The sequence below is a fragment of the Cydia splendana genome, chromosome 12 (genome assembly GCF_910591565.1).
Source record: "Cydia splendana chromosome 12, ilCydSple1.2, whole genome shotgun sequence".
In the NCBI taxonomy this organism is placed as follows: Eukaryota; Metazoa; Arthropoda; class Insecta; order Lepidoptera; family Tortricidae; genus Cydia; species Cydia splendana.
Window position 1 is genome coordinate 18,753,805 of NC_085971.1, and position 12,981 is coordinate 18,766,785.

At 38.9% G+C, this 12,981-nt stretch overlaps 2 protein-coding genes across 2 annotated transcripts; both read right to left on the reverse strand.

Moving 5' to 3' along the window:
- Positions 1–1,527: 1,527 nt before the first annotated feature.
- Positions 1,528–6,817, reverse strand: LOC134795838 (protein lifeguard 1-like). Its single transcript, XM_063767772.1, has 6 exons — positions 6,692–6,817; positions 5,682–5,783; positions 3,706–3,812; positions 3,279–3,438; positions 2,608–2,737; positions 1,528–1,768 (listed from the first exon to the last, which is right to left on the reverse strand). Exons 2-6 carry the CDS (start codon positions 5,754–5,756, stop codon positions 1,539–1,541), a joined length of 702 nt encoding a protein of 233 aa, XP_063623842.1. The 5' UTR covers positions 5,757–5,783; positions 6,692–6,817; the 3' UTR covers positions 1,528–1,538.
- Positions 6,818–7,854: 1,037 nt separating this feature from the next.
- LOC134795839 (protein lifeguard 1-like) lies at positions 7,855–12,448 on the reverse strand. The gene is made up of 6 exons (XM_063767773.1): positions 12,371–12,448; positions 11,529–11,687; positions 10,248–10,354; positions 9,633–9,792; positions 8,805–8,934; positions 7,855–8,451 (listed from the first exon to the last, which is right to left on the reverse strand). The coding sequence occupies exons 1-6, from the start codon at positions 12,377–12,379 to the stop codon at positions 8,222–8,224; spliced, it is 795 nt and encodes a 264-aa protein (XP_063623843.1). The 5' UTR covers positions 12,380–12,448; the 3' UTR covers positions 7,855–8,221.
- Between the last annotated feature and the right edge of the window lie 533 nt (positions 12,449–12,981).

Sequence of the window (12,981 nt, forward strand, 5' to 3'; positions counted from 1 at the left end):
GTTCTTTTATTATTTATTCATAAACCCCTTTGATTTATTCTTATTGCAATTATAATTATCTGATATTTGATATTGACTCAAGTACTTAATTTAGTTCATTTTCAAAAAGCAATAATAAAATTTAAGAAATATATAAAATTATAACGTAAAGACTAAGTCTTACGTCATAATTTTATCGACATCAACAAAGGGCGACCCCACACTAGCGACGCCATTTTCCAAAGCGCTGACTAGACGCTGACGCTCAACAGACGCTAGTGTGGGATGGCGCTTAAAAGTAAGTTTAAACCGAGGTATGAATTCAGTAAAGCCGTATTTTTTTATTCTGATTTTTATTGAGGTTTTGGACACTCTAGGTGAACATGTCAGCCTCATGGGTGCTTTCATAGTTCCCTACTCAAGGGATAAAGCCGTATTCAAAAATGTATGTACTTAAGTTTATTAATTATGTATTGTCATTTATTTTAATATTTACAAATATTGTCATAGTTAAGAATAAAGCAATGAGATATTCAATGATAACCTTACCACATCCTGCTCACATAAAAGAGAGAAAAATATTTAATTTAAAACACCAAAATGTTAATACTTAATAAAAACCGTAAAATCATCCAACTATAAGTCCAAACACTCCCAACTATGGACCAAAATTAATTCGAATAGACCCAAAACAAGTCTGCATAGATTTTGACAGCACACACAATGCCAGTGTTATTTATTATACGTCATAATTTCATAGAAGTTCGACGTTTAAAATAACACATGCACTGCGTGTGCTGTTAAAATCTCTGCAGACTTTTCCTGGTCTAACTCTATCTTTGTTCTGGTGTGATTGTGACTATTTAGATATTTTTGCATTATTATTTATAATTTAATTTGTACTTACTAACATTAGGATATTAAGAGTAATTTATATTGTATTACTCACAAATGATATGGGCTTTTATGCCTGAAATAAATGATTGATTATTTGAATGTCGTAGTTTTAAGGCTAGTTTTTTTTTATAAATTAGAGGAAAAACACAGATAAAACCAATTTAACGTTCTTATTAATAATTTCATATTGAAATAGTGGACCATAGTTGTAGTACAGTAACCAGCAATAATATGTTACGTCACAGAATAAATAATAGTACTACCGTACAGAAAGGACACTTTCTACAAAACCAAAGTTTGACAGCGATTCAGGGACGAATCATGCTATCCATTTCTAATGTATGGCACTATCCCTTTCGGCTATTTATGGTTGTCAAAATTCAAGTCATTATCTTATCTGTGGTCGTGCACGCAAAAGGACATCAAGTGGTGCCAACCCTAATAATAATCGGAGTAATGCTGAGCCGAACGGAGCCGAGTTTGCCCGATGTCAGGAGTGTCTCCCCACTGGTTACGTTACACAACGAAGGCCACAAAAATATCTGACACGATCTTATTACATTTGTAGAGCCTTAATTAAGAGCGAGTCACATATTTTTCGGGCTTCGAAGAGTAACATTAACATTGCTGACTACAAGAATAGTTGGGTGGTTTTACGGAACCTACTTCGAAGCAGCATTTATTATCGTCAAAATATACAAGAAGATGTTAACAATATCCAGGTACAAGTTAAGAGCGGCGAAGATGTACTCCTCAGGGCTGATGCTGTACTTGTGCTTGCCGCCCATCATGAGCTGCGTGTCGTAGACGAGGTACATGCAGAAGATGAGGGCTCCGATGCAGCCGTAGACGAGTTGGAGGATGTTGTTCCGGATGAATATGGCGCAAATCCCTGGAGAGATAGATAATTACTAATTTAGTGTAGTGCAATCACGTACTGCTCGCGCTTAGAGTGCTTAGAGTTGATCAAAGACGCCTAGTCTTACTAAGATGGCATACATGCATAGTACATATGGGTCAAACAGATCACTGTGTTATGTCTTTCCTGTAGACATACACGAGAGTTAAGGGCTATAAAGGCTAATTTTCTTATTTAACCCTTATCCACATGAAAAGGTCCTCCTTTTATTTAGAGAACTATGGTAAAATCATTGCTTACATGCCCACAAGCTGTTAACTATTGCCCACAGGAGAGAAAAATGTACTGTTCGCGATAACACACTAGTTTTCTCTCCTGTGGGCAATAGTTAACAGCTTGTGGGCATGTAAGTAATGATTTTATCATAGTTCTTTAAATAAAAGGAGGACCTTTTCACGTGGATAAGGGTTAAATAAGAAAATTAGCCTTTATAGCCCTTAACTCTCGTGTATGTCTACAGGAAAGACATAACACAGTGATCTGTTTGACCCATATGTACGATGGCAAGATGGCATAATACTCAGTAATAATAGTACTGCATAACACATGAGTTGCATGCCGATTTTTCCTTGTCGCTCATTAGATTGCTCATCCTCCCGATTAATTTAGTGACCACCGAACCGTTTTAAGGTTGACTCACTCTGGGCCGTGCCCAGGCCGAGGCGTCCGACATGTAATTTTCTATGCCGGCTGATCGGTGATCACGTGGTGCTTTCCATAGAAAACTAAGCTCTGGAAGCTCCGGTCCAGCCACGGCCCGGTCTAACATGAGTCATCCTTTAAACTGCAATAGGAAGTTCTACTCAACTCACCAAGAATAAGCAGGGCCACTGTCGCGCACACGAGGAATCCTCCCATCATGGTGAAGTCCCATTTGGTCTGGAAAGCGAACAGCGTAAGAGCCAAGCTTACTGCTGCTGTTATGCCGACGGCCATCATTACCTGAGATGAGAGACAGCGAGAGATACATGAGATGGATATAATAAGACAAATTGCGTGGGAGAAGAAGATAGAAAAATATTCATTGTGAAAGCAAGAGACACACCCGATTAGTTATAGGTAAAATTAGAGTTCCGTCAAAAGAATAATTAAATTATATTTACTTACAAGAAGTCAAACGAAAAGCAACCCCAGGAACAAATGACAATCAACAAATCGTAGCTAATATATCGACAAATGCCAATCAGTAAACATTTATCGGTATGATAGACTCAACGAAAAAATCTAAGACGTAATTTCTGTGAGTTTCGTGCTGTAAAGAGAACATAATTATTTGGGTCGGCCGACTGGACGCCGTCCTGTAGGCCATCTTAAGTATAGGTGATTCAGTGGGCGGATAGAGTGGAGGTAGATTTTCGTGAGCTGGGTATCAGTGAATGCTGGCGTGAATCCGCGCACGACCGGACCAAATGGCGTGCTCTTGTGTAATTTCTGTGAGTTTTCTATAAACAATTGTCACTAAGCCTCCAGTTTATCTTCTTACCGCCTCAGGAGCGCTAGTAGCGCTGACCGCGCCCAGCAGAAAACTCTGCGCCAGAGTGAATATGGCCAGGAATATAAAATTCGTAGGAGTCGTTCGCCGCACGTTTTCGCAGCACGCCATCACAATCATTGTGACCAATGTTACCGCGAACGCCACCCATCTTAAAAAACACATTATAACGTTAAGCTAATAGATTTATCTCTATATCATCAGACCTTAATTTTTTAAATATTGATTAAGTATGGGTTTTAATTCCATACTGAAACCACAAATAAAATGAGTATTTCATACATCACATGTCGATATCGTCTATAAAACAGCCAAGTTTTTGGGTATTCAGACCTCGCAGTGTTTAAAATTTGAAAAAACAACCTTAAAATCAAGAAAATAAGAACCACATTAGCATGTTGGATAGATTAGAACTTACATCAGGTAAACGTTAGCCAGGAACCATCTCCTGGTAGGCCCATGATAAACGAAGAGACAGATGGCACCGAAGGTCACCAGTAACTGGCACATCAAAATGGAGTACACCTGAAAAATTAAAATACATATCATAAAAATACATAATAACCAAGCAGCCAAGGCAAACCAAGGCAGCGGCAGCGGTGGCGTAACGTCATCGCAACAAATTTAAACGCCTGTGGGGTAGCGGAAACCGATGTCCAGGATAGAGCGAAGTGGAAGGAGAAAAGTAGGAAAGCGGACCCCGTCACAGTACGGGACAAACGCTAGGAGGATGATGATGATAAAAAAAAACCTAGTACAGGCATGTGATGCGGAGGGGTAAAAGTCATGTGACGAGAAAGATATTACGAATGAATGTGGAAGGAAAGAACGGGAGAGGAAAACCGAGGAAAAGGATGGACTGTGTGAGAGATGATATTTAACGAACGCGAGCGAATGATGAGATGACAGGCGAGAGAGAGGTATGGAAGAAAAAGACATGCTGGGCCGACTCCAAATGAATGGGATAAGGGTAAGCGAATCATGAGGTTTAATATTGTTTACCAATATTATGAGTCATGCCGGGTATACCTACCTACCTGCCGGATATATTATATTATCTAATTTCTTATCACTCGTCAATGATTCATTGACGAATTAGTCATAAAATATTTATTTCAAAACTCTGACCTGCAGGTGTTCTTTTTACACGCTTTGTGTACAGTCACCGTCAAAACTAACAGATCAGCGGGCCTAGCTAAGATTAGAATCGCTATCGCTTCGACAACGAAAAGCACTACGTCTCTCTATCACTCTTCCATATTAGTGCGACAGTGACAGTTGCGTTTCGATCGCTACGGAGCGTAAGCGATCGGCATCTTGGCTACGCGGCCAGACTACACGTCAAAAGTAGGTATACCTATACAATTTTCTAATACATACTTTATAAGTACCGTTGCGTGGAGCACGAGTTTGGTGTATTGGGGACGGGGTGGGAGGAGGTCACCCAAGCTGCCCAAGACAGGGGTCAGTGGATGAAAATGGTACACTCCAGCAGGGGCTTACGGGATGAAAAACCTCCTAAATATATATGATAAGGATCCTAGCCGAATATTTAGTACTAGCTTTTTCCCGCGACTTCGTCTGCGTAGAATTAGTGACAGCTGCTATTAAAGTAGGTATAGCGCCTGAATAATGCTAATAGCAATCATTCAATTCGCGCATGCTTACTTCAATTATTAGGCAATGCATTAACTATTTCAATTCCACCCCCCCTTTGCATTCTCTTCAGGGATGACTTCCGACATAAAAACTATCCTATGTCCTTCATCGGGACTCAAACTATCTCTATACCAAATTTAAACTAAATCCGTTCAGCGGTTTAAGCGTGAAGAGGTAACAGACAGACAGACACACTTTCGGATTTATAATACTAGCTTTTGCCCGCGACTTCGTCTGCGTGGAATTAGTACCAGCAGCTAGAGTAAGTACGGCGCCTGGATAAAATTTAATAGCATTTCGAGCATAATATACTTAATTGTTTACACCAATTAACAGGCACTTCATTAATATTCTCATTTCTAACCCCCTTTTCACCCTCTTTAGGGATGACTTCTGACATAAAAACTATCCTATGTCCTTCCCCGAGACTTAAACTATCTCTATGCCAAATTTAAACTAAATCCGTTCAGCGGTTTAAGCGTGAAGAGGTAACAGACAGACAGACAGACAGACACGCTTTCGCATTTATAATATATCGCATTTTTTATAATATAAAGTATGGATTAGTATAGATTTTTTTGCAATTTTAGTACAACTAAGGCTTGTAACTCACGATTTTTGACCACAACACACATATGAAATATTTAATCTCACTACAGTCACTACTATGAACCACAAACTAAACCACCTAGGTATATAATATGACAATTATTTCAGTTTATAATTTAATCTCACCTTTCGTATAAATCCTCTGCGGATGCTCTTGTCGTTGAATTCGAAGCCCTTGACCTCTCCATCTTCCACCTCCATGGTTCCTGGTTGCACGTAACCAGACGTCTGGAAAACACAACCGAATATATTTGATTAATTGACGTATTATCTAAGGACTGCCCCTCAGGTATTATAAATGGTACTAGTTCAGCGGTGTCTGGGTGTCACTCACGAATTCGAGCCAATCGTGCAGCCTAACGCAACTAGTTGCGACCAATCGCGCGCGTGATGGCTCCTCTTCACGTTGGGCCAACGCCAACGCCAACGAGGGACGCAGCCATGCGGTAGAATGAGATAGCAATATCACTTGCTCCCTCTAACGCATAAATGCGTCCCTCGTTGGCGTTGGCGTTGGCCCAACGTGAAGAGGAGCCATGATGCGAACTCATCAACCAATCGCGTGCGTGATCCGAACTCATCGCGTTATTCGCGTTGTAGCGATGTCACACCGCTGTACTGGCCCCATTCATGCACCATTCTTATTGCCCTCAAGGCCAGTCCTGAGATACATACGTCAATGATTTGATTCCTAATGAGAATACCACAAGTGTGGGCTTATTATCTCTTATTTGTGGTATAATCTCTAGATTTAAATAAAAGGCATATTCATATTTACAAAAAAAAACCTTGCATTTTGTCAACACATTTAAAGAGGATATACAGCAGGAGATAGGCATATGTATGCAGGCAAGGAAAAATTAACGAGAAATTTAAATTATACTAGAACATACCTAATATACAGGGCGTTTTTTGAACAACTTTTTGGAATTTCGGGGTTGGTCCAATAGAAAAAGTTGTTCAGTATGACCTACCTAATCACTTCGCACAATATGGCTAGTTGTTCAAAAAACGCGCTGTATGTATATGGGTAGAGTTCTGGTAAAGAGTGAAAAAGACTTTTGGGCATGTATTATAATGGTTGATGTTTGAGTGCATTGTGTAATTATTGTGGGTGATATTTAAATTTAACTTACCCACAATGTAAAACACAAATTTAATTATGCCTCTGTTTCAGTTGTGTTGTTGCTTATGAGCAATTTAATTTAATCCTCAAAACCTTAAAATCTTCATTAAACTTAACTGAAATTACAACAAAATTAGAAATATAAATATAAGCCAACTCGATGGAAAATCATAGACATATTCCCTTAGTGGCATGCAAAAAAATCACAAAAAGATATTTAGATGAAAACTTCTGGCTTTCTAAAATACCGTAATTAATGCTCTTGCTCTGCTCTATCAAGACTAGTGAAAAAAAACATAATTGCACACTGAATACTCAAACCTTGCACTTGTCCGATAATTTAACGATTTATCGTATCTTAATCGGTTTCGAGAAAACGATAAGCATTCTTACTTACCTCTCGTCCTAAAATATCACTTGCTTAACAACACTTCTAATTAATATGAATCAATTGTCTTAAAATAAATGTTTAACACAAAACAGCAAGAGAAAATACTAACCTCAGCCATAACAGGGGCACAGTTCCTAACACACTATGTTTAGGGAGCGTTATCACTGATAAGGACCTCTGGATATGATAAGGATAACCGCTATATCAAGTTTTTTAGCTACATTTATATCTGTGTTACAGTAATTTAGTAGTGCACAGATTTAAGTCAGTGACGATAATGTATTAAAAATATATAAACTTGATTACCATCTAACTACTTAGGCATATATAGATATTATGTAAATAATATGTACAATTTTAGATTAGATTAGTATGTTGCTCTATGTGGAACTATGTTGCCGTGCCCTAACAGGGCGTATTTTGAACAGCTTATATGTACGAACACCTGCACCTGCCATGTGATATGCAATAAATAATTTCAATTTCAATACTTTCTAGTAACACACTGCATCTAGTATTTCGTTACAAATATAGGGAAGGCAACCATGGAATTAATAATATCAGTACCTTTTATCCATAGAAAAACTAAAATTTAAACCTTGTGGTTAAATAAATGACCGCAAAATAATAAAAAGGAAATTAAATAAGTACCTAAAACATTTTTTATTCCATTATAATCCTAGATTGTATGAAAACTTATCGTTTTCTTTTAAACCATGGTAAGTGTCAAAAACATGGTGTTGCGTGTGTGTGCAAGTGATGTTAAAAAATAGTTTGTAAAAATGAGAAAACGTTACATATCTATCTCATCATATTTTATTCACAAAGGCATTGAGTTATTATTATTGAAATTGTCGCAATCACAACCTGTACCAGGCGACCAAAACGTCGTAAGCGCCGTAAAATTCATGGCGCTTACGCGATTAGGTCGCGAGATTCACGCTCCGCTTCTATGGATTGATGTCAATACAACATCAACCCATGGCGCAAAATACTGGTTCTCTGTGCCGGTTCTAGACGTTAGTAATAATAGTTCAATAATAGGCTGCCTTCACATTGGGCTCCAGTACGCGAACGAAACATCAATACATTCTTACATAGCTCTGTCTCACGCACACACCGAAGCATCATAACCTAATAACACTGTCTCTACTTCTTCGATTTAAACAATAAGTCCAGCACTATCATGAAGATATTGACAATATCTACATACAAGTTCAGCGTCGCGAACACATAGTCATCCGGACCTACGGTGTACTTATGTTTGCCCATTAACATGAGTTGTGTGTCGTAGACCAGGTACATTGAGAACATGACGCATGTGACGGCGGAGTAGACGTAGTCTAGGATGTTTTTGCGGACGAATATGCAGATGATTCCTGAAATGAATGTTAAACATGTTACATTTTAAAGTTATTATTTAGCTTAACATGTTTCTATTTCAAGGTTCTTCTAAACCCCTGTAAATTTAATTCGATAGCGTGACGAGTGTTCGCGTTTGCGTTGTCTATTTTTGTATGGGATTTTGAACAGCGCGCCAAGCGACGTTTTGTAAACTCAAAATCCCAAACAAAATGACGCTTAACGCAAACGCGTACGTCACGTCACGCCATCGAATTAAATTTACAGTAAGGAAGTTACATATATGTCTTTGCACTAGGGGTACAGAATACGTGCCTAGTCTAGATATAGGTAGATTGAAGTCGGTAGGTAAGTATCATATTAAACTTACCAAGAATTAAGATGGGTATTGAGAAGCATATTAAGAATCCTCCCCACGTAGTGAAGTCATATTTGGATTTTAGCGCAAATACGGTTAAAGCCAGAGTTATGATTGCTGTAATGGCGACTGCCGTCAACACCTAGTAGGGAAAAAATTAACACTAATTGTGGTGGATAAAATCAGATTTTACAGATAGACAGAGGTAGAGTCGCTTAAGTTAGAGGAACCTAGCCGACGCCTACATTCTGAAATATGTGTCATGAAATTTGACATGAACATTCAAGTAACATATATACATATGTCTGGCACTAGTTTTCGTATCTAAAAATTATAATAGGTATAAAGAAATTAGAGTGAGTAAGTTTACATGGTACAAAGAAATTAGAGTGAGTAAGTTTACTTTGTACAAAACTTTTACTCGCTTTATTTTATTTGTGTACCTAATAAGTAACAATTTTTAGCAACCAATACTAGGTACCTATACCTACTAGTTTTCCAAACATGTTTAAGTATATGTTACTTTAATATTCATGTAATTTAAGCATGTCGTTTTAAATGAGAGCTTAACTTCGATTGTATGGGAACGGCTTTTTGGTGGATCATGTCATCGAACTTAAAATTGGAAGTTAGTCTGTCTAGATCAGAAAAAGCCGTGTTTATACATGATTTTATGTATGAATGTTACAAAAAATGACCAAGGTTCGAGTCTCCTCTGCGCTCAATTGTCCTAATGATTCTGGTTCAGAAAAAAATACAAAAATTGGGTCAAAATTTATGCCGTTTCTAACCTACGTTGCGAAATAAAAGGTTGTACATGTACCTAATGGTAATAATTACCGCATTGCGCGCATAGCAGCTAGCCAACATCCCCAGAATAACTCCCTCTGCCACGGTGTAGGCGCCTAGGAACAGATAGTTCCATGGCGCCTTGCGTCGAAAGTCCATGAAAAACGCCAAAAGGACGATACTCATAAACGCCACGGCTAGGGATATGTATCTACAAGAAACCAAAAACAGATGTAAAACAGTTGACATAAAAATTGAAGAGGTTTCGAGCTGGAAGGCCCTCAAGTGTTCCGAGGTGCCTTCAGCGGAGTAAGTTGCTGGAGCAGCCCCAAATGATGGGCTCGCAAGAGCAACGCCGACGGGGTTTCGGAGGTCTACAATCGAGTTCCCGAAACCCCGCCAACAAAGCGCGCGGCGGAACACCCCAGGGGGTTTAGTCCGTGGAAGTCGGACATAACCACTGAGCTTCTCCCGGGCCAGTGGGATCCATAAAGGATTCCCTCTGGGTCGTCAAAAAAAAGGTTGTGTGTGAGGTGTTCGTAGCCGATCCCAGCATTTTTTCGCTCTGTAGAGGAAAGCAACTACGTACAGTGAACCCACCCAGCGGGTTCTCGGTACCCAATGTGTTAAACTATAAACTACGAGTTTTAATAAGTAGTTACTTACAGAATGTAAGTATTGTTTTGAATCCAGCGCTTCGTGGGCTGGTGAAAGGAAAAGAACAAGATGAAGCCCAAAACCACCAGCAGTTGAATCGTCAAGATTACGTACACCTGAAAACACCTTCGTTTTATTGATCTTTTTTTGCATTTTTCAAATCCAAATGCTTAAGAGCTGTTTCCCACTGACGTCCAGATTTTTGCGGATATACCTACGGTTTTTTGCAGGGTCCAGTTTTCTGTAGTATGCATGCAGGATCCCGCAAACACAATCCTCGTGTGAAAGTAACTATATTAGCACCTATACTACAAAAATGGGATCCTGCAAAAACCGTACCTACCCGCAAAAAACTGGACGTCAGTGGGAAACAGCTCTAATACGTAGGTATCATTTAGTAGATTGTACAACAAGGGCATAAAGTGACCTATTTTTACCCGAGGCAATTTTTTGGTCTGAGCGAAGCGAAGACCAAAATAGTAGACGAGGGTAAAAATGGACATTTATGCCCTTGTTGTACACTCTGCTTTTCACTTCGATTGCGAGGAAAATATACAAAAAATCTAATATTTTAGGTTATTTTAACGTATTTATTCAAGACTAAAGAAAATTGTTCTTGGGCCGGTCGGAGGCGCGGGGCACGCCGATCGGGAGAGCGCCGGTCGGGGGCGCGCCGGCAGGGCTAGCAGTTTGCATGGCTGAATTTGGACTTTATTGCTAAGTCAATAGGGTCGTAATAGATGATTTTACTTTATGCTCTAGAGCATAAAATGCGATTTTATGTCGTCTACGCACGACATAAAGGTGAACTTTTTGAGCATGAGAAGTGAAAAAAAAAATTATGAACAAGAGCTTAGTTCATTATGTGTAAGTAGTTAGTTGCTTAGCAAGGTAGCAAAGTTCGTGCTAATATTGAGATCCCAATAAGTAGAGTAAGTCCAAGAAAAGTCTGCAACGATTTTGATAGCACACGCAGTGCAAGTGTTATTTATACGTCATAATTTCATAGAAGTTTGACGTATAAAATAACATCGTGTGCTATCAAAATCGTTGTAGACATATCTTGGTCTAACTCTTTAGAGCTTCCAAGATTGGAATCTTGAGCGTTACTAGGGCACGAGAGGAGAACAAATATGACATCAAAATTATTTTTCATTGTAACGGATAAAATACGACTTTGCTCACTGATTTAAAAGAGTAAAGAGAACCTTTCCGAGCGGCCGCGATGAAAAATATTTAGCTAATTTGAAATTACCCCCTCCCCGAACTAAAAGTCACCCCAATTCTTACCTTTTTCACAAAAGCCTTGCGTATCTCCGCAGTACTGAATTCATTCTCAACTTTTTCCTGCGACTGATCGCCCTGGACTTGTGACGGATGGTACGAATATTGCGTGGTAACTGGTGACGAAACTTGAGTCGCATCGTCCGGGTCCTGGGTACTGGGAAACTTAGAAACAAACACACTATTATTGAGACCAATACACAGGTATATACTTACGGCCAAATGTGGCCAAGACCTGCATATAAAAATTATTGCTAGGCTAGGAAGATATACAAGAACTCTTGTTTTTGTATAAGTCGGCCGCTCAGACCGTCTGAAACGAGAGCTTCACTACTTCTTTGCTTTAGTTACTTACCGATCTTCTCTAAGGCCCACTTGCACCATTCCACTAACTCGGGGTTAAGCGGTTAAACCCGGGTTAGTAAGATGGTGCAAGTTTTATTATTTTTACCTCAACCGACGTTTCACCTCAAACCCCACACAGCTGACAACACCACTGCACCACACAGCTGGTGCAACCCAGCTGAAACGTCGGATAAGGTAAAAAAAAAATGAGTGTTATATTATAATTAAACCCAATGTTTTATAAAATGGCTCTTTTATATCCCCCGACCAAAAACGAGCAGTTTTTGACGACAATGTTTGAAAACTAGCTATATCAGTGGCATCGTTAGCTCTCAAACGGACGGACTGATTTAGATGCGGTTTTTTAAATAGAAATCGAGTTCCTTTGCGGTGGTTCTTAGCTATGTTTGATAAAAACCGATCTAGCAGTTTCAAGAGATTCAGCACGATTCCAAAATGACTAAAGGGTTTTTTATTAATTTAATATTTATTATATTACGTACCAATACCATGTTTCAGCCTTCCAATACCACGTGTTTTCGAAGCAATGCCCTCGAAGTAATTACATATGAGCACCTAGTTTGAAACTCATATTTGATACACTTAATGCTGTAGATATGCTTAATGAGTAATCATTAGATAGTTAATTGAATTTTCACGCTCATCAACAATAAGGAAATGAAAATTCATTCTTGCACTACCTACCTAAAAGCAAGAATCCATATGCCGCCAGGAATCAGTTTTGGGGGCATTTCAGAAGTGTAGGGACTGTAGGGTAAGTGACGCTATGTTATCGAAACTTCTGATGAAGCTAAGAAGCCGATATTTGGCACGATAACTTCGCTTTAAATTCAACGGCATATTAAAGTGGCTCAGTCGCTCAAATAACGCTATACTCTGTAGCACCCTTACGTGTTAGAATAATCATTGAGCGTCCATTTGACTTTGTTCGATTACTAAATGTATCTGTTTTATTAGCAGTGAAGTCTCTCATGTTGTAATTATCAGTGTTGGCCGAAACGTTAATGCAATTGACCATTTTTGACCATTAACCAGTACAAATTTAACCGTCCTTTACTGTTTACGGTTCAATTTGTAATGGTTAATGGTCAAT